The 20215-nt window shown below is 40.7% G+C and overlaps 1 protein-coding gene across 26 annotated transcripts in view; it reads right to left on the bottom strand.

Moving 5' to 3' along the window:
- NEB (nebulin) overlaps positions 1-20215 on the bottom strand; it is a 375459-nt gene that overhangs the window by 228243 nt on the left and 127001 nt on the right. For all 26 annotated transcript variants that reach the window (XM_069225183.1, XM_069225192.1, XM_069225189.1 and 23 more), the window contains 9 exons: positions 15468-15572; positions 15268-15375; positions 13809-14120; positions 11253-11459; positions 10569-10673; positions 4422-4529; positions 3005-3316; positions 2666-2872; positions 1829-1933 (listed from right to left, as the gene is read on the bottom strand). In XM_069225183.1, coding sequence (XP_069081284.1) covers positions 1829-1933; positions 2666-2872; positions 3005-3316; positions 4422-4529; positions 10569-10673; positions 11253-11459; positions 13809-14120; positions 15268-15375; positions 15468-15572 — 1569 coding nt within the window. The remainder of the gene's footprint in view (positions 1-1828; positions 1934-2665; positions 2873-3004; positions 3317-4421; positions 4530-10568; positions 10674-11252; positions 11460-13808; positions 14121-15267; positions 15376-15467; positions 15573-20215) is intronic.

The following is a 20215-nucleotide window of genomic DNA, read 5'->3' as shown; positions in this document are numbered from 1 at the left end:
GTTGCTGCACGCAGAGGGCACCAGGACCCTCGAAATGCCCACTGCCTACACAGCAGACAGTGCGCATTTTGAGGGTGCTTGGGCAGGGGGACCCCGCACTTGTTCTTGTCTAGCCTTTTAATGGTGGTGGAACAGCCATGAAAAGGCTGGCGGAGAAAAGGGTTGTAATCAGCAGCTGATTACAACCTGCACCGCCATGCCACAGACATGCCACAGCCGCGGCGGTACAACCGCCACCGCAAGGCTGGCGGTCTGCTGACCACCAGCCTTGCAATAAGACTCTAAATGTTTCCCAACTTAAAGTTATTCAATGTATCAAATTCTGAAGGGTGAAGGGCTGCCTAGGAACTGTAAGGATTGGACCTTTGGCTGCAGTTACACCCACAGATATAAGTAGCGAATACACAGATCACTTGGCCTAATTCACAAAGCTTTATTGAAAGGTCAGGAATTTACTTACTGTAGATTTACACCTGCTATTTATATGAGTGTTCAAACTTTCAGGGATTCATAAAGATCTTCTTATCTATGTATGATATTGTAAGTTATTGATTCTTGTGTGTGCTTCTGTTACTCTATGTGGATTCCTTCTGTTTTGGGCTGGTGTTTATGATCACTTAGCATAGCACCTCTAAACCAGGATAGTACCTGCTCTGAAAACATCTACTTTTTGAGCCTGGCAATCCAGTAGTTAACAGTATTGTAAGAAGATGTTTTGCACAATTCCTCAGCAAATTAAGACAGAGTTGCTCAAAGTTGATTGCTAGTGCACCTTTCCGAGAACTCAGATATGATGTAGTGTGGGAGATGTAGAAGTTGGGAAAGTGTCCTTGTTTCATTTATATAACTTCCATGTATTCCATCACTGCTGAAACGTAATACATCACCAGTGCGCAAAATGCATGTTCACATGCTGTTCATGCTATTTTGCTGGAGTGGGTCTTGGGAACCAACCTCTTTAACCTTTTGAGTAAGAGGGGAAGGTTTGCTTTGCTCAATGAGCAAGTCATGTGATGAGTGGAAATGTCAGAAGGACAATTGCCATCTATTTACATAATTAACATTGTGCAACTTGTAGTTATGTGAAAATTTGATGTGGGTCTGAGTCACATGGATACATCACCTTGGTGCTGCTCTTCCCTTTTCATTATTTTAGATTCCTCTCAATTACTCGTGAAATGTTATTGAAAATGCATTATGTAATCATTTGCCTTTTTTAATAATAAAATGTTTGCTAAAACCTCAATCCAAGGGATTTGCTTAGTTTAGACCGAAATTTGGGACCCAAACTGTTGTTTCCATGTTGGAGTGTTTAGCAATAGCGGGCACACTGAGTGGGGAAATGGCCTCCTGTTTAAGACACCTGAGGGTGTTCTGCATTGCAGATAGAAACGAAGATGTGCATTTACACATGTTTTGATGGATTCTTTTTATCCTGTGGTGAAACTCCTTCCCCAACACTACATAGGAAGACAGATGTGTTTCCTACCTGTAACGCCCTGGAAAGGCACTCGTGGTTGTGAATGTCTATAAGCTTATATGTTTGTGGATGTTCGCTGAATTCTAGTCTAAGCATAATCATGTAAAACATATTCCACCCATCGTGTGCCACCCTCAATATGTTGGGCATATTGTTGGAAAGCTTTTCAGTTCATACATTTTGAGAAGCTTCTCAAAACGAGCTCTTTCCCTGTTACAGACACAACCCCAGCTTGTTGATTATTTTCAACAAAAATGATTGGATTTGTGCGTTGATTTCTTGGCCACTGTCTGCACATTAAGGTCCACAAACTCAAGCCCACCTCAAAGTTACATCCAAAGGCCTTACCTGACTGTATGTGATCTTGTTCTGCTTGGCCAGCAGAATTTCTGGGGTGTCTGGCATCACATGAATTGCGGTCTTATCCTTCTCCCATGCACTGATGTATGAATTCTGTCAAAAAGATAGAGGCAAATAAGGTATTGAAGAAATTAAAGTACTTGAAACCCATCCCTAAACACATAAGTAAACTAGATGGGTTAAGAGTAAACTAGACAAACAATGACTCATTAGAGTGCTGTGAAAATTCTTTAGCTAATTACATATCCACGTGTATGGTCTCCGCCGTCACATGCACAGGCAGATGAGTGCGCCACTCGTACAACAGACTACCTTAGTTTAGAAATATATATATATATATATGTATATATATATATATATATATATACATGCATATACACATACATACATATATATATATAACAAGATGCAGAAGCTATGATAACAATTTTAAAACTGAGGTATCCAAATGTATTTGAGATTCGCCATTTCTTTCTTACTGCTTTGATCGGCTTTCTATAGGGCTGATGCATATAGATTAAGGTTATCATTTGTTACTCATTATGCCATCACACTCAATCACTCAGTAGAGGCCTCTGTGAGACCTACAATGTGCTGAGGACTGAGATTTGTATTGCATGATCGATTTTCAAGATTAAATTATTGTGCTATATGGGCCATAACTTTATTATTAATATACTTGAGTTATTTTTAAAGACCAAACACTAGTCATTTATCGGCGTACCTGTATGCAAAATAGTTTAGAAATCAAACCTCATGAATGCAAAATAAAATAAAAATCCACCTGCTTGTTTTTAATATTTTCAGTTCATCAGTTCCTCTTACCCTGTTCATAGTTTGCGCATTCTGCTTGGCAAGCTCCATGGGCATGGAGTCCATCAAGCTGGTGAAGCGGAAGTTGCTTGGGTGCTGGCGGTACTTGGCTTCACTCAAGATTTCGCTTGCTTTTTTTGACTTCTCAACATCGAGTGAACCCAATGGACTCCAGCCAATGCCTTTGTACCATGAGTTGTAGTCAACTTTATATTCATTCTGCCAAAAATCAGATGGAGAAAGAGCAGACATTACAAACTCATAAAATCTGAAAGACAGCAATTACTGTCTATAGGCAAATATGACAGTGAATATGGAAGACGAGGCCCCACCAAGATAGGATCATCTTACATTGCTCTGAATTTGACTCATGTTCTTAGCCAGTTGCAGGTTCATCGCATCTGGCATAAGGAAGTAGTTATGAATGAGATGCTTGTAGTTTGTGTTGGAGATGGCGGCCTGGGCTGCCTTGGCAGCGATGACACTAAACATGGTGACAGGCGTGTGGTACTTGGTCTTGGTTTTCTCATAGTCTTTCTTGTACTCTCGATCAGACTGCATCTTTGCAACATTCATGAAGTGAACCATCTTAGGATCATCTTGCAGACTGCGGAAGCCAACCAACTTGCCTTTGTCCATTTCGTAGCTGTGTTTGTACTTGTACTAAAGGAAAAATAAACAATTTCAGTCCAACTCATCACTTACAATTCATATCAGCTTGTATTATATTCATTTCCAAGATGTGTGTGCCATGGGGAAAGCATGGAGTTACATGCATGAGAAGATATTAATTTATCTATATTGCCCCCAAACGAAGTCTGTCAAAGAAAACCACTGCTTAACAATTCACATTCAAATGTAGCAAAGGATGCATCATCTAGGCACAGATTTAGTTGGAGAACCTTATGGGAACAGTTACAAAGAAGTATTTGTATTCTTAATGCAAGGCTAAGATGGGGTGGTGACTTGTGTGCTGCTAGAACTCATAAAGAGTCTAGAAATGGGAATGTTAATTGAGCCAACCTTTTCTATGAATGTGGTTTGGGAGAGCACTAGAGTTTACTCTGATGGCTACACCAACAGACTGTCCTGCTTATAGGCCAATAGATGTCTGTAGTATCTTATCCTGCTCTTGTTTTTGTTCAGACATTCTGAGTGCCTCTGTGAATTTGTCCGAAAGACAACATGTTGGTGATAAACACAATTCAAAGTTATCAACCTAACTGTTGTACCCACTTTGTGGTCCTACTCCCACTTTCTCAGGTTTTTACTTTAACTCCTCCCTAATGCTCTTCCTCTTGTGCTCCTCATCTTTACTTCAATGGCAACCCCTGACTTATCTCCCTCTGTTCTCTCCCTTCACTGGACTTATATTCTAACCTCCGTGCTTCCTCCTCCTAATCTCCAAATCCTTTTATTTCCTTTCTTCCTCTCAACTCAGCTCATCAACTCTTGCTATCTTTGTTTAAATCTTTTCTGCCTCCTACTGTTCCAGCTACCCTTAACCAATCACTTCTTCCACACTCACTTGACAAGCAGTAAAAGCATTCATTTTGAGGTGGAGCAAAAGATAACTATTTCATATGGTCATTCACACATATCACATGCCTCCTCACATGTACCCACGTTAACGGTACAGGAATTTGTTGCAGAGAGGTAAAATGTCAACGAGGAGGCCTTTATTTCTAAGTGAAAACACGCTATACCTGCATTGCCTAATGTTTGGTCTATGGCATGAATGCACACATTTTTTTTATGTATTACTCACGTCGCTTGCAATGTCTCTAGATGCTTTGGCAGCTTTGATGGCAATTGCATCAACTCTGAGATCATATCCTTTCTTCTTATCCTCTTCCATGGCACGTCTGTATTTATTCTATGAAAAAAAAGAAGCACCAGTCATGGTAATTTCAGACATTAGTCAATTTGTTTGTGTGTGGTGCAAAAGTGATCAACTTGTTTCCAATGCTGTTCTAATACACCAAACGTCTGTGTTATATTTTGTCTGTATATACCGTCTAGTGTGCAAATTTGCACAGTTTATGTACATTAGGTATATTTTCTTTATTGAGCAACTGTTATATTGGTATGTTTGCGGAACCTTGGGTCCAACATAAACATGAAGGATACTGTCTGGTTGGGATGCATGCTATTAAAGGAACTGGGAAGCAGTTGGTGCCTTTAATTTTAAGGTCAGCCTTTACGTCAAAACTACACATTCTAGGCATGGTGGAATAACAGGGGGATTCACACCATGTGCTGGGTGAAGCTCTTACTGTTTGTTTGTTTGTTTGTTTATTTATTACCAGGTAAGAATGTGGGGCAAGACCATCGTATGATGACAAGACGAGCCAGGCATGTCTTTGTTTCAATCAAACTTCTTTGTCCATTATCTGAGAGAGAGACTTGACTCTTTCTTTCGTCACATGCTTGACGAGCTGGTACAAGCTAAATTGGAGTAGCTGGTCGACAAGGCCCAATGCCACCAGAGAGGACTCAAAGTAAAGATGGAAAGGGGGGTTGGTTTGCACAGTAATTTCAGCCCATATGAAGGAGCTCAGGGATCCTTGCCTTGCTGTCTTGAGTTTATATCTTAAGTTAATACATGCCCCTTTTCTTGCTATAGACTGTCTGACCAGGCCAAACTCAAGACGGACTTGTGCCAGTGAAGCAGTGTTTGCTAAGCTGAATAGCCCCTTGAAGAGCTTAACGATCATTTTGTCGAAGTACTCCTCATCCCTTCTCCTCGGAGCTTCACTGCGGTATGTAATTGTTGAAACTAGTTTGGCTTGGATGACCGTTAGCAGCTGGAGGTAAGTTGTAGAACCAGTGACGTGTTTCACGAGCTTAAATGCAAACGTAAGAAAGATGGATTTCTGGCAGAGGCTTTCCAGGTGGGGCTTGAAAGAGCCATTGCAGTCAAGGAGAATGCCTAGGTATTTATAATCACGGACTGATTAAATTTTGCTGTTGCCTAAGTACCATTAGTGCCATGGCCGTGCTGTCGCCCTTAAGGACATGATTTTTTATTTCCCCAGGTTAATGAGAAGAGCATTTTATTCTGAGAAGTCAGGTGTTGTGTTGAGTATCCTCTGGAGTCCTATTCTGGTGTGGCTGAATAGAACAAGATCATCTGCATACATTAAGCATGCCATGGCAGTTTTCCCCAGTCTTGGTGAATATGAGTTCACCTTGTCCAGTCTCGCTGGTACATCTGCCAAAAAGAGGTTAATCGGAAGAGGAGCAAGCAGGCATCCCTGCCGCAGAGGCTGAGAGGTTGGGATTTCTCTAGAAAGGTGTGTTCCATCACCTAGTTTGACCCTCACCCAAGTATTAGTGTGGAGAAGGACTATCACTTTTAACAGGTGGGCCGGAATGCCTCATTTTGAAAGCTTAGACCATAATTTCCCTCTGTCCACTCGATCAAACGCTGCTTTATAGTCGATGAAGGGGAGGAAGAGGGATTTTTTTGGTGCACAGACATTGATCGAATAGTAGTGATACAGCCATGAGATTAGCAGTTGTGCCTACCCCTCTAGAGAACCAGATTTGGTTAAACAGGATCAAGTTGTTGTCAGCAGCCCAGGTTTCAAATTCTCTCAAGAGGATCCCTCCAAAGATTTTGGACTCGATGTCTAGAAGTGTACTCAGGCGATAGTTTGCTGGGTCGTTGGTCGAGCCTCCTTTGAAAATTGTGGCGATGACTGAACCTCTCTATGAGTGCGGAATGATGTTGGTGGCAAGTATGCAGTTGTAGAGTGCCAAAAGTTGTTTTCCCAAAAGTCTGGGTTCCCTTTGTACAAGGCGGCAGGGATGCCATTGGGTCCTGGGGCTCCCTCACTCACACACTTAATGATTCTCTTTCTCGCTCTTACTGGCTCACACCGAGCTGTGCCTGCTACAGATCGTAATGCTGCTGCAACTGAGATATATCACTTCCATTTGTAATTAGAATAGATGTTAACATTCCAGTGAATCAACCACACTTCCCTTTAGGATTGGATTGTCGTGGTTTGTGTACATGCCAAATGAAATGAAACAGGGCAAGTGACGTCTACCAGGATGATAAAACTACTGTGTAATCATAAGACGTGACTGTTAATTTCTGTGTCTGTGCAGAGACATCTAAGATATAAATGTTTGTTCAATAGCTAACGATGTTTGCTAACATTGGATGCTAAGGACAGAAACTTGATGCTTCTCATAAATGAAATGTTGTTTTAATTTGATATCTATTTCTACTATAAACTTTAGTGATGACCTTTTGGTATCTAAGGAGCACACGCTTTTACATTTTCCCCAATATTAATAAAATGGCATTGAGTTAGTGATTGTGATTTACTTATTTAGGTTTGGTTCTCACTTGATTCTGCCCTACATGTTTGTGGGGCTCTGGGATAGAGATTAGGATTACTTAGGACTGCTAACACTTACATTTAGGAATATCATACAACACATCTACTTGCCCCTTGTTTGCACCTGATGTCATTTGGTGCTAGGGTTTTATGCAAGGCCAAGTTACGATACCATAGTAAATCCAGCTTGGTGTGAAAACATACAGGTGTTTGCAATGCTCCTGCCCCAGTAAACCCCTTTTTCATAAATTATAGGGGCACTGGCTCTCTCTGTGGTGTAAAGGTTTTCGCATAGTCGTTTACATGGTTTCAAGTCGCCTGAGCCCCAGTGCAAACATCTGTTCCTCAGTGTCTTTCACCTTAAAAAGTGTATGCTTTCCATCTATAAGAAATAATGATTTTCCACATATATGCAGGCAAGTCACACCACTTCCTTGTATGCATATAGGTTTTATTTTGTATCCACCATCATCGACCTTTATACTGTATATGTCAAGAGTCTGTCAAGTTCATATTTACACAACTTTGGCTCATGTCCTTTATATTCCTTCTACTTTTATGGAGACTCTACCTAGGACTGACCTCAACAGGTGGGGACAGTACTCAAGATGGAGATCATACAAACTAAACTTCTTTTCTTTTTAATTTTTTGGAAGTCCTCTGCTTGCTTAAAAAAAAAAAATATTTGTGTTTTGGTCTGTAAGTAAAGTATTACTGTATTATTATTAGCAAACTGAATATCTGTCACATGGGACATGGATTGAGATGCAGGTAAGGAATTTATTCTCAGTATTGTATGGATTTGTGCTATAAGTAGAATCTAAGACCCTCTCACTATGCAGAGGTTTCAGTTCTGTACCCTGAATGCTACTTCAGGCCCATATTGTTTTTGTTTTGTTTTTTGCAGTTCTATATAGCTGAATGTGGCCCAAAGCCTTTAGTACACTTTATATGAGCTGCAGATTATATTACACAAGGTCAGAGTCTTTTAATGTATTATTTCGTATGCATCTCTCATCTCTCATCTGTGATTTGCACAGAATTACAGGATGTTGAGCTGTCACCTTAATTCAAAACTGCTTCTCCATTTCCAAACCTGGCAGATCTTGCTGTTAGGTCACATCTCCTTCATATCTACCAGGTAATCATTTTAGTCTCTTGATAAATGGAGATAGTACATGCAACCCTTCTAAAAAGTCATCAACTCCCTATCAATGGAGTAAAAGGAGAGAGCACCAGCATTCCTGGCCTGTTGCCAGCCATGATAACCTATTTCACATGACAATGGTGCAAGTGGATGCCATGTTACTTCATACAAATATTGTTTAACATAAGAAGAGTGCCCCCTACTTAGCATCCTAAAACTAAAATTGATGGCAGAATGTGAGAAAACAGGGCTGATTGCAGAGGCCCCCTAACGTTTTGCCCCCATTTTTCACTTTTTGCTGGTGTTTTCCTGACTCTGATAGTGCCCTGGGTACTGCTAACCAGTCCCAGGGCCTGTGCTATGTATAAAATAAATATGAAAAGCGGGCTAATTATAATTGGCTATGTCAACTTACCTATAAGTCCCTAGTATACGGTATGGCATGTAGGTTTAGGGACCACAGCATAGGTGGTACACCCATAGGTGCACTGCTGAGGTGCCCAGTGTCATTTTAAAGGCAGGCCTGCCTTGCTGGCTGCCTTTAAGGTAAACTTATATTCAAATTCAACGTTGGAATTTAAAGTACTTCCAAAGTGTTAAGATACCTTATTTTTACATAAATGTCACCCCTAAGATGTGCCCTATGTGCCCATAGGGTTGGGTGCCATGTAACTATAAGCAAGGACATTATAAAAAATAGTTTTATGAGCCCTGGTGAGGTAAAATAGCCAAATTGATTCTTCCCCCACTGTAGTGAATGGCCTCCATAGGCTAAAATGGGGAGAGTTTATTTTAATCAGCAAAGTCCCCTTAAGTGTCGGATACCTCAAGTTTGGTATCAAATTAATAGTTATAGTAAATCCCACAATTTACAGTTGTGGGATTTAATATAACTAGTTCAGGTAAAGAGTTTAAACTCTACCTAAAAAGTTGCCAGCTTCAGCTCTGTAGTGCCCTTCTCTGATTGGCCAGCCTCTGATGAGATGTGAAATGGCCTGGTCTGAACACAAAGGATGTGCCTGGGGGAGGAGAACTACCTCAGCAGATGGGGAATCAGGAAGGGAGGAGGGCTGCCAAACTTGTCTTCAAAGGCAGGGAAGGACATTTGGAGCAACCCAGCACCTCCCTCCCATCCTGCAACCCCAGACAATTAGGTGCCCTCTTGATTAGATTAGGAGAGGGTAGAAGAGGGGTGTGTTTAGGATTTTTAGCCACACCAGTGGGTGGGCACAAAAATCATTTTCAGCCAGCGTGGATTGTTGAAGAATGTTGCTCCCTGAGATTGATTTTGCCACATTTCAAAGGAACTGGTCATCAAAGGGGGAGGGACCCTGCATCTGATTAGAGAACTAGCACCCCCCTGTTTTTCACCCAGGAGGAAGGATAAATATGGCAGAGCTGCACCCACACCTCAGATCCCTACAAGGAACAAGACAAAGAAGAAGGACTGCCCTTCTGGACCCCTCACTCTGCACCTGCACACTGAACTCTGAAGGACTACACCAGCTGCACACTTGGGTTTAACCACTGAAAGGACTTTTCCTGTCTTTTACTGCTTCAAGGAGGGACTCCCTGTTTGCTACAGGTACAAAGGAGCTGCCTACAGTCTCCTGCATCAAGTCCTGTAAGCAGAGCCCAGCTGACCAGCGTCCAGTGGCCATTTGAGGATTCTGACCAGGTGCATTCTGGAAATTGTAGTCCCAACTCCCAAGGAGCAACCCAGAGCTTCTGGAACCTTGGATCAAGTTGCGGACACTTCAAGGACCCAAAAAAGACCTCTGGAAGAAGATCCATACGTTTGGAGATGTTTAGAGCAACTCCATAAGTTGAAGAGGTGCATTGTGGGAGTTGTAGTCCCAGACCCTAAGCGGCAAACCAGAGCCTCTGAACCCTTGGCTGGTGCTGTGGACCACTTTCCTGAATCAAGAAACACTTCTGAAAGTAAGTGTGACAGTGTTACCTGGTGGAAGGTCTGAACTCTGGACTTCGTCCCTTTCCATTGTGACCTTTTTTAACCCATTGAGCGCTAATTGCTTCTATGCGCTAGAAAACATGAATTCTTTCAAAATTTATATTTCCGGTTCCCCTTATCCGATTTTAATAATTTTGGTATCATTTTAAAGATAAACATATAATCTATATTCATAAATGGGTGTTGGATTTTTAATATGTTTTGTGTCTTACGTATTTACTGTTTTGTGATTGTTAAATGCTTTACACACTTGTCTCTTAAATTAAGCCTTGTCACTCATTGCAAAGCTAGGGTAGAGCTAGGTTTAATTTAGTGAGACCTAATTGGACCTAAGTGGAGGTTAGTGGCCTGTTCTTAGTGTAGGTTCTTACCTGCCCTTACCAATAATCCACTTTCCAACACAGAACTTGCCCCATATGCCCCCATGATTTATGTTCTTACCTCGCTTATGTTAATTGCATTGGATTTCGCCAACAGAATCTCAGGCAAGTCTGGCATCAAATGAATCTTCGTCTTGTCTTTTTCCCAGGCCTCTTTGTAAAGGTGCTAAAAAGAAAAGAATTGCAAATAAATATTAAGTAACTCTAAACATCTGTATTAACCTCAAGGCAGGAATCTAGAGATGGGCAGGTGTACTTGGACTAGGCACAGTGATTTGAGCGGGTGGTAAGGCAGAAAGGTCAAATTTTTTATTTCCGTGACTCCTTGTAAAGCTGCTAGAAAGAAAATAATTAGAAATAAAATGTAAGTAACAGTAAGGCAGAAAGATAAAATCTGTTTTTCCCAAGCTTGTGTTTGAAGGTCATGAATGGGATCTTGAAAGGGATTATTGCATCATCTTTAAACCATTTGAACTTCTGGAAGAAGTTCAAGAGTGCTGCATTAGATACAGGTCAAATCTCATATAAACAGCATTATTCTTCTACACTTTTTATATCTTATGGACTTATAATATGGCAGATGGGCTATCTGTCAGGTTTGTGGCGAGTATTCCACCCAACAAACTATAAAATATGTCTTTAGGAATAAATGATTTATGTGTTTTAGAAAAATGAAATATCCAAATTACTAAGTAAAAAACGATATTTATATGGTTCTATGTGATCATGGCCAAAATTCTCTTACTTGGTTCATTGTTTTTGCATTATTCTGTGCTAGAACCATGGGCATGGCGTCAGTCAAGCTTGTGAATTTCAGCGTATCTGGGTGTTGACGATACTTCTTCTCACTAACAATCTCCATGGCTTTCTTATTCTTTTCAGCCTCTTGTGATCCAAAGGGGATCCATCCCACGCCTTTCATGAATTCGTTGTAGTCTGCTTTGTATACGTTCTGCAACCAGAAAACATAAAGTTATCACTTCCCCAGTAACAAATATACAAACTTGAATTAAGAATGGAAATATTGGTCATAGTCCTGTGTTGAGAACATCCCAAACCTCCATAAAACATTTAAAATGCTATGATGGCAACAGAAAAAAACTGTGCTTTTCAAACTGTATTTAATGTACAGAAGGCTTCCCTTTGGCTACAGAAGCCAGAAAACACTATTTGTACCATTGTTCCTCAGAGGTGCTGAATCCTGAATGCAGCTACTGAGAACATTTTAAAAACTGTGTCAGAAACATATCGTTAAACAGGCTACCGCTTTCTTCAAATAATATTACCCATGCATGATCCATATTTATTTCTTTGAATATCAATTGTCTCTGCACAGGGTTTTTCTGAACTAGTAATCCAGCATTGGTTGGAATAAGTTGTAATCTTCCACTTAAAAGAGCTTTACATTTTAAATATTGTCTATTTTTAGCAGAACTCTTATTTATGTATTAATCTTCTTTGTGTTTGTAATGCACCATTTGAAATAGAATAAGAAAATACATACAAATGGAACGTACTAATCAGCACCAATCTGGGTTTGGATCATAGTGAAAATTAACTGAAAATTAACTGAGGATTCAAATTCAAGAATTCAGAATTTCAGCATAGAACATTATGGGACTCATTACGGTTCTAAGACCGCCATACCAGTGGTGGTGGTTTGACCGCCACAATTTTGGTGGTCTGATTACGATACTGGCAGTTAGACCACCAGAAGACCACGCCACCTCCAGGATTATAGATCCCATCGGGTTGGTGGCAGTGGAAGTCGTGGTCAAACAAGGTGGTCCCAATGTCGGCACCACCATGCTGTTCCCGACTTGCCTTTCCGCTGGCCTTCCTATGGCGGGGACCGTGCCATGAAAAGGCCAGCAGAGAGGCAGAGGTGGGCCACAGGCCCCCCTGTCAGCACACTCGGAATGCGCACTGTCTGCCATGGCAGACAGTGCATATTCCAAGTTTGCTGGGGGCTCTTACAGTGCAATGGCATTGGCCTTGGCTCTCCCTAGGAGCCGAAGAAAATGCCGCCACACCTGTTTCCACTGGCCAGCCTGATGGGGAGTTCATAATTCAGCGGTGAGGAGGCCTCCAGCTTGACGGCTGCCTCCCCACCACCATATTGGCGGTCCTACGGTCAGACCGCCAAAGTTGTAATGAGGCCCTATATTTATTATTACACTTACATGCACGTTTATAAGAGGTATTCCACCAAAATATAGTTTCAATAATATAGATTGATACAAATATTATACTTGAAGTATCTGCTGTCATTTTTTAAAATATTGCTGTTCATATTATTGTTTTGTAATCATTTGTTTGAGTTTTAATAGTTGTTGTAAAAATTATACTAATGTAAAGTTTTTGTGTAGTTTTTTTCATTTGGTTTAAAGTAAAAAAAAAAACTATATCAATATATTTTCATTGGGAGGTTGTTGGGCTTCTAGGGGAATAGGATAAGAAGTCTTTCAAATATTTATTTTGTATTTGATTTGAGTTGTAATTTTTGATGTCAAATTTGATTAATAGTTATGGCAATATTTTTACATTATTTATCAGATAATTTAAAGAAATGGTAATTATGTTTTAATTGCTGGTTGGTTATTTAAATCATTGCTTTTCATGGGGGGATGCCTGGCATGATAAGGCTGGCGGAAAGTAAGGTTGTAATCAGCCAGGCGGCACTGAGTTCAGTGCTGCCATGACTGGTTACACGCCAACAGCCATCACCCCGTCAGGATCTATGTTCCTGGTGGAGTTGGAAGTCTTTAGGTGGGTCCACCCACCAAAGCTGTAATTGAGAGGTCGGTCTGCCTGGAATGAGCTGGTCAGACCGTCAACACGAGTAAGGCGGTCCTTGGGCCACCACACTCATATTGAGGACCTACATCTGATTGCTCCAAAGTCCAAACTTTAACTACTGTTACTTGCATTGGAGTAGGAATATTAAATCTGACCCCATAGAAGTCCACCACTTTCCCTGCTATTGCTTAGATTGGAGTGGAAATAGTAAATATGACACCTCCACAGCTTTTGTTGCAGTTGATTATCTATGGGCGTGAGTTTAGGAAGGTAAATCTTCTGATGTATAAATATATACCATGATACACACCTACCAACATACCCCCAAAGTGATTATGAAATTACAACAGATTTGTATAAATCATAAATGTGTATGTAGAAAACAGAGTATTATAATATATTAAGGTAGTTAACTGAGAACTTTTCATAGAATACTTCCATAAATTTTTAATCGATAAATATATCACACCCATGAACACATTAAAAAACTGATCTTACTTACATCACTCTGAATCTGCATCCTGTTTCTGGCCAGTTCAAAGTTCATGGAGTCAGGCATAAGGTTGTAGTTGTGTATTAGTTGCTTGTAGTTCGTATTGGTAGCTACTTCCTGGGCCAGTTTAGCAGCAGTAACACTAAACATATCAACAGGTGTGTGGAATTTTGTCTTGGACTTTTCATAGTTTTTCCTGTACTCGCGCTCTGACTGCATTTTAGCCACCTCCATGAAGTGCACCAACTTGGGATCATCTTGAAGACTGCGGAAGCCAATGTGCTTTCCTCTTGTCTTCTCATAGGCTAATTTATATTTGTACTGCAAGGCAAACATATGTAGGCATAAGCTGCATAATTTTTTATTTTCCATGTTGTTTAAGAGATATTTTTGCAAAAAGATAAAGTGGTTAGATTTTGTGAAAGTTTCTCCTAAACAAACATATCATTAGTAGCAGAAAAAATCGGCGGTTTGCTCCATGATTAAACTGTGAAAGTTAGTGTTCTTTGAACGCCCAGTAACCAGCTATCAGAATGTACTCAATAAGGTTACAATTTCTGATCATAAACGTCAATAAAGTGGTGGAGAAGCAGACCTCAATCTTCTCTGTCTTCTAAGCTTGTTTCCAGGAAATGTGGGCCAGGTGAATGTGATGGTTTAAGGAAATCGGTGGCAGCGCCAGAGTGTTGGAGCGCAGATTAAAGTGGCAAGAAATTAAAGGGGAACCAGAAAAGTCTTCCCAGCACAGGGCTAAGGTATCTTCTCCTTTTGGCTTGGCATGGTGCTCTAGCTGCTGTAATGTAAATGTTTTATCTTGGTGAGATCCAGTTTTTCGCTGTCCATGCATAGCACTCTGATGCTGCACATCTACTTGGAGGCTTTGTGGGATAAATGGCTGTATTTGCTCTGTAGTTTAATGTGGCAGTTACCCGGTTAAATAATATGTCTTATGGAGAGATAGGTTTTCTTTGAGGAGATCATGCTACTGCTTGGGTTTTGCATTATAGGATGACACTGGGGCCTTTGATAGTGATGCACAGTTGCAGACATTTGTGTTTGGAATATTTAAGCTAATTAAGTATTAAGTTGCCCACATCAGTCAGTGGGAATATGAAGGAACTGTGCTAGATCTGTGTGTGTTCCTGTGTGTCACATGATGAGCAGAGTGTCATGTAAAGTGGTAATGTTTACTTCCTCTCTGATCCATGGTACTGTGTAATGACTTGACAAATAGATAGGAGATAAAGTAGAAAGCAGAGTTTAAATCACTGGGGGAACATAGTTTACTGCCACAGTGCTGGAGATTGCTTCATTTTTTGCATGTCTGTGATGTGTGCCTAGCCAAGATGGTCCATCCACTAAACTCAAAATCAGGCCCAGCGATAGAGCAAACACGTTAAGGTACACTTTAAACATTTTTAATATATTTTTTGCTTTGTTAAAAGCACACACAAATAACATAACTTACATCACTAGCAATATCTCTGGAGGCTCTTGCTGCTTTTATGGCAATGGCATCTGGCCTCAGGTCGTAGCCCTTCTTCTTGTCCTCCTCCCATGTTTGTCTATAGAGTTTCTGATGGAAGCAGAAAGTAAAGGCACAACAAATAAGATCTGAGGCTATTAATTAAGAGGTTCTACTAAATAGTTTCATTTATAACTACTTACGTCACTCATGTTGAGTTGGTTGACTTTGGATAGCAATATTTCAGGTGTATCTGGCATTACATGGATTTTGGTTTTGTCTTTGTTCCAGGTTTCTGTGTAAAGCCTCTGTAAAAAAAGGTTTGGAAAGTATATTCATCAACTTGCATAATTTAATTTTAGTTGACAAGAGCAATCACAACTGTTTTACACTATTTTGTTCAAATTAAAAGCTTAGCATTAAAAGCATTTACAGAACCCTCCAAACCAATTTCATATGTTTATGCAGTTTGATAGCGTAAAATGCTAATTGTTCTTCACACCTCAAAGTGTTTCACTTGTTCTACTGTGCAATGGGGAAGGCTGAAAGCAGTGAAACATTCCCTTTCTCATAAGTGAAAGTATAATTTAGACAATAATTATTTTCTCAATTATTGTCTCACACCTAGTGGCAGATATTTCACTAGGCCTCACTTACATAGTACTTCATGGTAAATTGGAAGTGGAAAGTATAGGGACTCATCAGGGATTTATTTATGGGTACCACCAATACGATAATAGCCTAACTATTTAAGAACCTATATTGACACATTAATGTTCAGAACAAAACTTGAAAAGGAGAAGTATAGGAAGGAATGGATTCTGCTGCACTTATGTCAGAAATATCTTAAGCTCTTGCCAAAGAAGACTGCTGAACTAATTGCACAGATCTCAGATACCTCATTGACTCCCTGGTAGACTGTGGAGACCTGCTCAATAACTTAGAGATAACTGGTTTGAGGCTGATTCCAGTAGCATACTGTGGATAGCGTTTCCTGAAGCCTGAGGTGCCTGCAAACTGAGAGCCTGCTACCCCTTTGAGAAAATACAAGTTAACCAAAGTACAGTGCAGCCTTTGTGGATTAGTTTCCATTGTGGTACCCCTGAATAACATTTTTTAGAATACTAGATATGCTGGTATATGGTTTATGTTACACCTGGCATCCTTGGCTTGGTTTACCATGATTTATTGCATTCAGACCTCCTGTTTTGCTAGCTGTAGGAATATGGGCTCTTTATCACTGCTAACCAGCACATGTGATCTCTGCATAAAACATGGTAACATTGGCTTATCCACAATTGGCATACTTAATTGACTTATAAGTCTCTAATAAAGTGCACTGCCTTTGCCCAAGACCTGTCAATTAAGTGCTATTAGTGGGCCTGCAGCACTAATTGTGCCTCCCACTTATGTAGGCCTTCATCATGTCTCACGCTTGCCACTGCTGAGCCTGTTTCTGCAGTTTTAGCCTGCCATGTCGACCTGGTACGATAACCCAAAGACTCAAACCTTCCTTTTTAATACATATAAGTCATCCTGGACAGTTCAACGGCAGAGTGCAGTGTATTTAAAAAGTAGGAAATGTACTTTTAATTTTACATCTCCTAGCAGTGAAAAACTAAATTTGTTTTCCACTATTGCAAGGCCTATCTCTCCCTTAGGATAACATTAGAATTTCTTTATTACATTTTATAAGTGTAATTTCCACTTGGGAATAGATGGGACCCCAAGGTTTGGTGTCTCTGGAATCACAGTTTAAAATCACAACTTATGGTGAAGTTTGATTTTAAACTGTAATTCTGAAAATGCCACTTTTAGAAAGTTGGCATTTATTTACTTTAGCCATCTGGTGCCTACTACCTGTCTCTGACTACCTGCCTGGGGTGGGTGCAGCTGGGTGTTGTGTATTCCCTCTAGATAGCCATACACAAAAGGGAATGTAGGTGTGACTGATGGGCTACCCACAGCCTGATGGACCATCCTGACAAGGATGGGATGGAGGAGCTGACACCTACAACTGAATAGGCTGTGTCCTGTCCCCACACTAAGGGCTACATACCCCCCTGTGGTGAGTCTAGAGACAGGCAGGAAGGGCACAGACTCTGTGCTCTCCAAAAGTTTGTTTTTGAAGTCTTCCCCACTTCAAAGGCACAACTGGGTATAAGTACTGAGCGTCTAACATAACCACTTCAGAACAATTGTGGACCTGTGGCTACTCTGCTCGATTCCTGCTCTACCGTGCTGACCTGCTGCCCTCATTGCCTGGGAGTGAGAAGTTCTGGACCTGCATCTCACCAACCCAAAACCAAAGTGACTCCAAGGGCCTGCTGGCTTGTCTTCTGTTTTCAGCACCTGGACTCTGTGAGCCTTGCCCTGCCAAGAGGTGGCATCCCAGGCCCTTAGAAGTGGGTATAAAGTGCAGCTCCAGACAAAATCAATGCATCAACGGCGTTGCACTGCTCAAAACCAACACATCTCAATCAATACTAACTCAATGCCAATGCTATGAGGATCGCAGACAATGCTTTGCTGATGGTGCGGTGCACCACCTCCATTTCCGACGCATCTCCAGCTTTGCATGGCTGTGAACTGACACATTGCATACAACCTAAGGATCGCAATAACACATCACCTCCCCTGGTCCTCGCATCTGCCTCGACGTTAATGAAAACAAAGTACTGCTGCAACAGGCCAAGTCTGGTCCCTGCATTCCATCCTCAATTATGGTCAGCCTGAAATTTAAGACTTGACCGGGTCTACTGCGACCACATAGCCTCCGTTGGCGCTATATGCTTTTAAGCACTACATTTCAGATTATTTTTCAAAATTTCACATCTCGAGTTCTAATTATTGGATTATTGTCACTCTGGTCTATTTTTGGTCATTACATTAAGCTTTTTTACTGTTTGAAGAGTTGCACAAGTACTCTACATTTTGCCTCCTATGTTAAGTCTGACTGCACTGTGCCAAGCTACGAGGGAGTGAGCACAGGTTAATTTGGGGAGTGTGGTGACTTACCATGACTAGGATTGTGGTTCCTGTGGGGACAGGGTGCATACATATACCAACCAGAAACCCAATTTTAACATTATGGACATAGAGCCACGTCATAAATAAAGCGAGATGTACGTTCCAAACCTCCACACAAGAATAAGCCAAGAGACAATACTAGCATTCCTGGATCTAATCACATGGGGAGGGAGTAGGAGCTGGATATTCTTCAGATATTCAGGAAGTCCCATAAGCAACCGCCCCACCCAATGAGTGAGGACTCAGCAGGTGGCGAAACCAAGATAACTGAAGCATCTAGCAAAGGCAATGATCGCTTCTTCTGTATACGACATTCACAAGCAACAGAACAACCAGGAAATAATCTGAAACACATGAGAAATGGACACAACTTGCTGGGGAGCACACATATTTTAGAATAATAACCCACATATGTAGGGAACAGTATAGAATCCTAATGAACTAGGAAGAGAAAGCAGATGAAATGCTTAGAACACCAAAGCCATGTGCTGACTATTGAAAGCTGTAACATTCCAACACAAACTTGCTAAACAACGTGACTTCCTACTAGTTCACCTTCTGATGTTTGTGAGGGCCTATTCCCAGCCTGTCAGTGTGCCTCAGCCGCCACAGGCCCAATCTCCAGAGTCTTCATTGGGGTCTATAGTAACTCACTCTGCACTCTCCCTTGTCTCTCTCTCTTTTATGTGTTATTTGCACAGACTACATGCCCTTCGGAAGATTCCTGACAGACTAGCGCTGGAAAAAAACTTATAGGAAAACACATCAGGTTATTTATTTTGCTTTTAAGATTCTTCTTCGTAAGCTTTTCCTTCACCACAAATTTTGTACCTACAATCTTGGAGTAGACTACATGACTAAACTCTTCACTTCAGTGATGTAGCTTGAGTTCAAAGGTCAAAATTTTAACAAGGCAGATATCTCCAATAAGAGGAAGCTAGCATGACTAACAACTTTGTTAAAACATTTTCAATCTGATGTTCACTGGGTCTTTCACATTGCACATCCAATCTCCTGGAGTCACGCTTGGATTAGCTTTCTCTGCTTGGACATATGTTTGTTCCAAAAATGTTTCTACATGTGATGGTAATACGTTAAACCAGGGCTGGTACAGAATCAGACAGATTGTGTGCACCATTAGATTGTCACTTTGAGTTCATAAGTCTCAGTCAAATCTCTGTGTGTAATTTCTTTATAGTATTATTTGTATTTTCACTGTGTTTACTGGGATCTTTTGTGTCCATTCTGCCCAATGATGCTATTTTTCTTTTTTACTGTTACCTGTGAAACAATTATGGGCTTTTCTTTGTTTAGATTTCGTTTTTCTCATAAAATATTTTGCAGTTGATGTAAGCTTGGTGTGGACTTTTAACTTTTGTATTTACTGTCTGTTGTTTGGTTGAGTTGCTGCGCTTAACACATCACACACTGGTGAATGGGGCACAATCTAAACAAACAATGGTGGACCAAGTTTACTTTTAGTAAAAGCTGTTTACATTTGAGGAACCAGCCCTTTAGGCAATGTGGGAGATACTCAGAGCTTGCATCAAGACTGTGGCTTCTGTCCCCATAACCTAAAAGCTGGACTCCATAAAATACCCATAGATCTAGTACAACTAGGAATCACATAACATTACCTTTTCAAATACATAGAATGATTTTCTTGTAAGAGTTCTCAAAATGTATAAATATGTGATGAATATTTCATTGCTTTTATAAGGTATACAACACTGGCAGTATTTCCAATAAACGATCAAAGAGAAGGGCAAAACACAGTGGAAGGGCGGAAAGGGAAAGAGAGAGAAACAGTGAGAGTGTAGGGAGGAAGAAGACAGGTGATGGCCAAAGCATTACAAAAAGCACATATCATGAACATTTCCTGTGAAACAAGAGAAGAAAGGAAATAAGGAAGTGAGTTATG

Source organism: Pleurodeles waltl, chromosome 3_1, assembly GCF_031143425.1.
Source record: "Pleurodeles waltl isolate 20211129_DDA chromosome 3_1, aPleWal1.hap1.20221129, whole genome shotgun sequence".
Classification (NCBI taxonomy): domain Eukaryota; kingdom Metazoa; phylum Chordata; class Amphibia; order Caudata; family Salamandridae; genus Pleurodeles; species Pleurodeles waltl.
The sequence above is the reverse complement of the archived record's forward strand: the minus strand, read 5'-3'. Positions and strand labels throughout refer to the sequence as shown.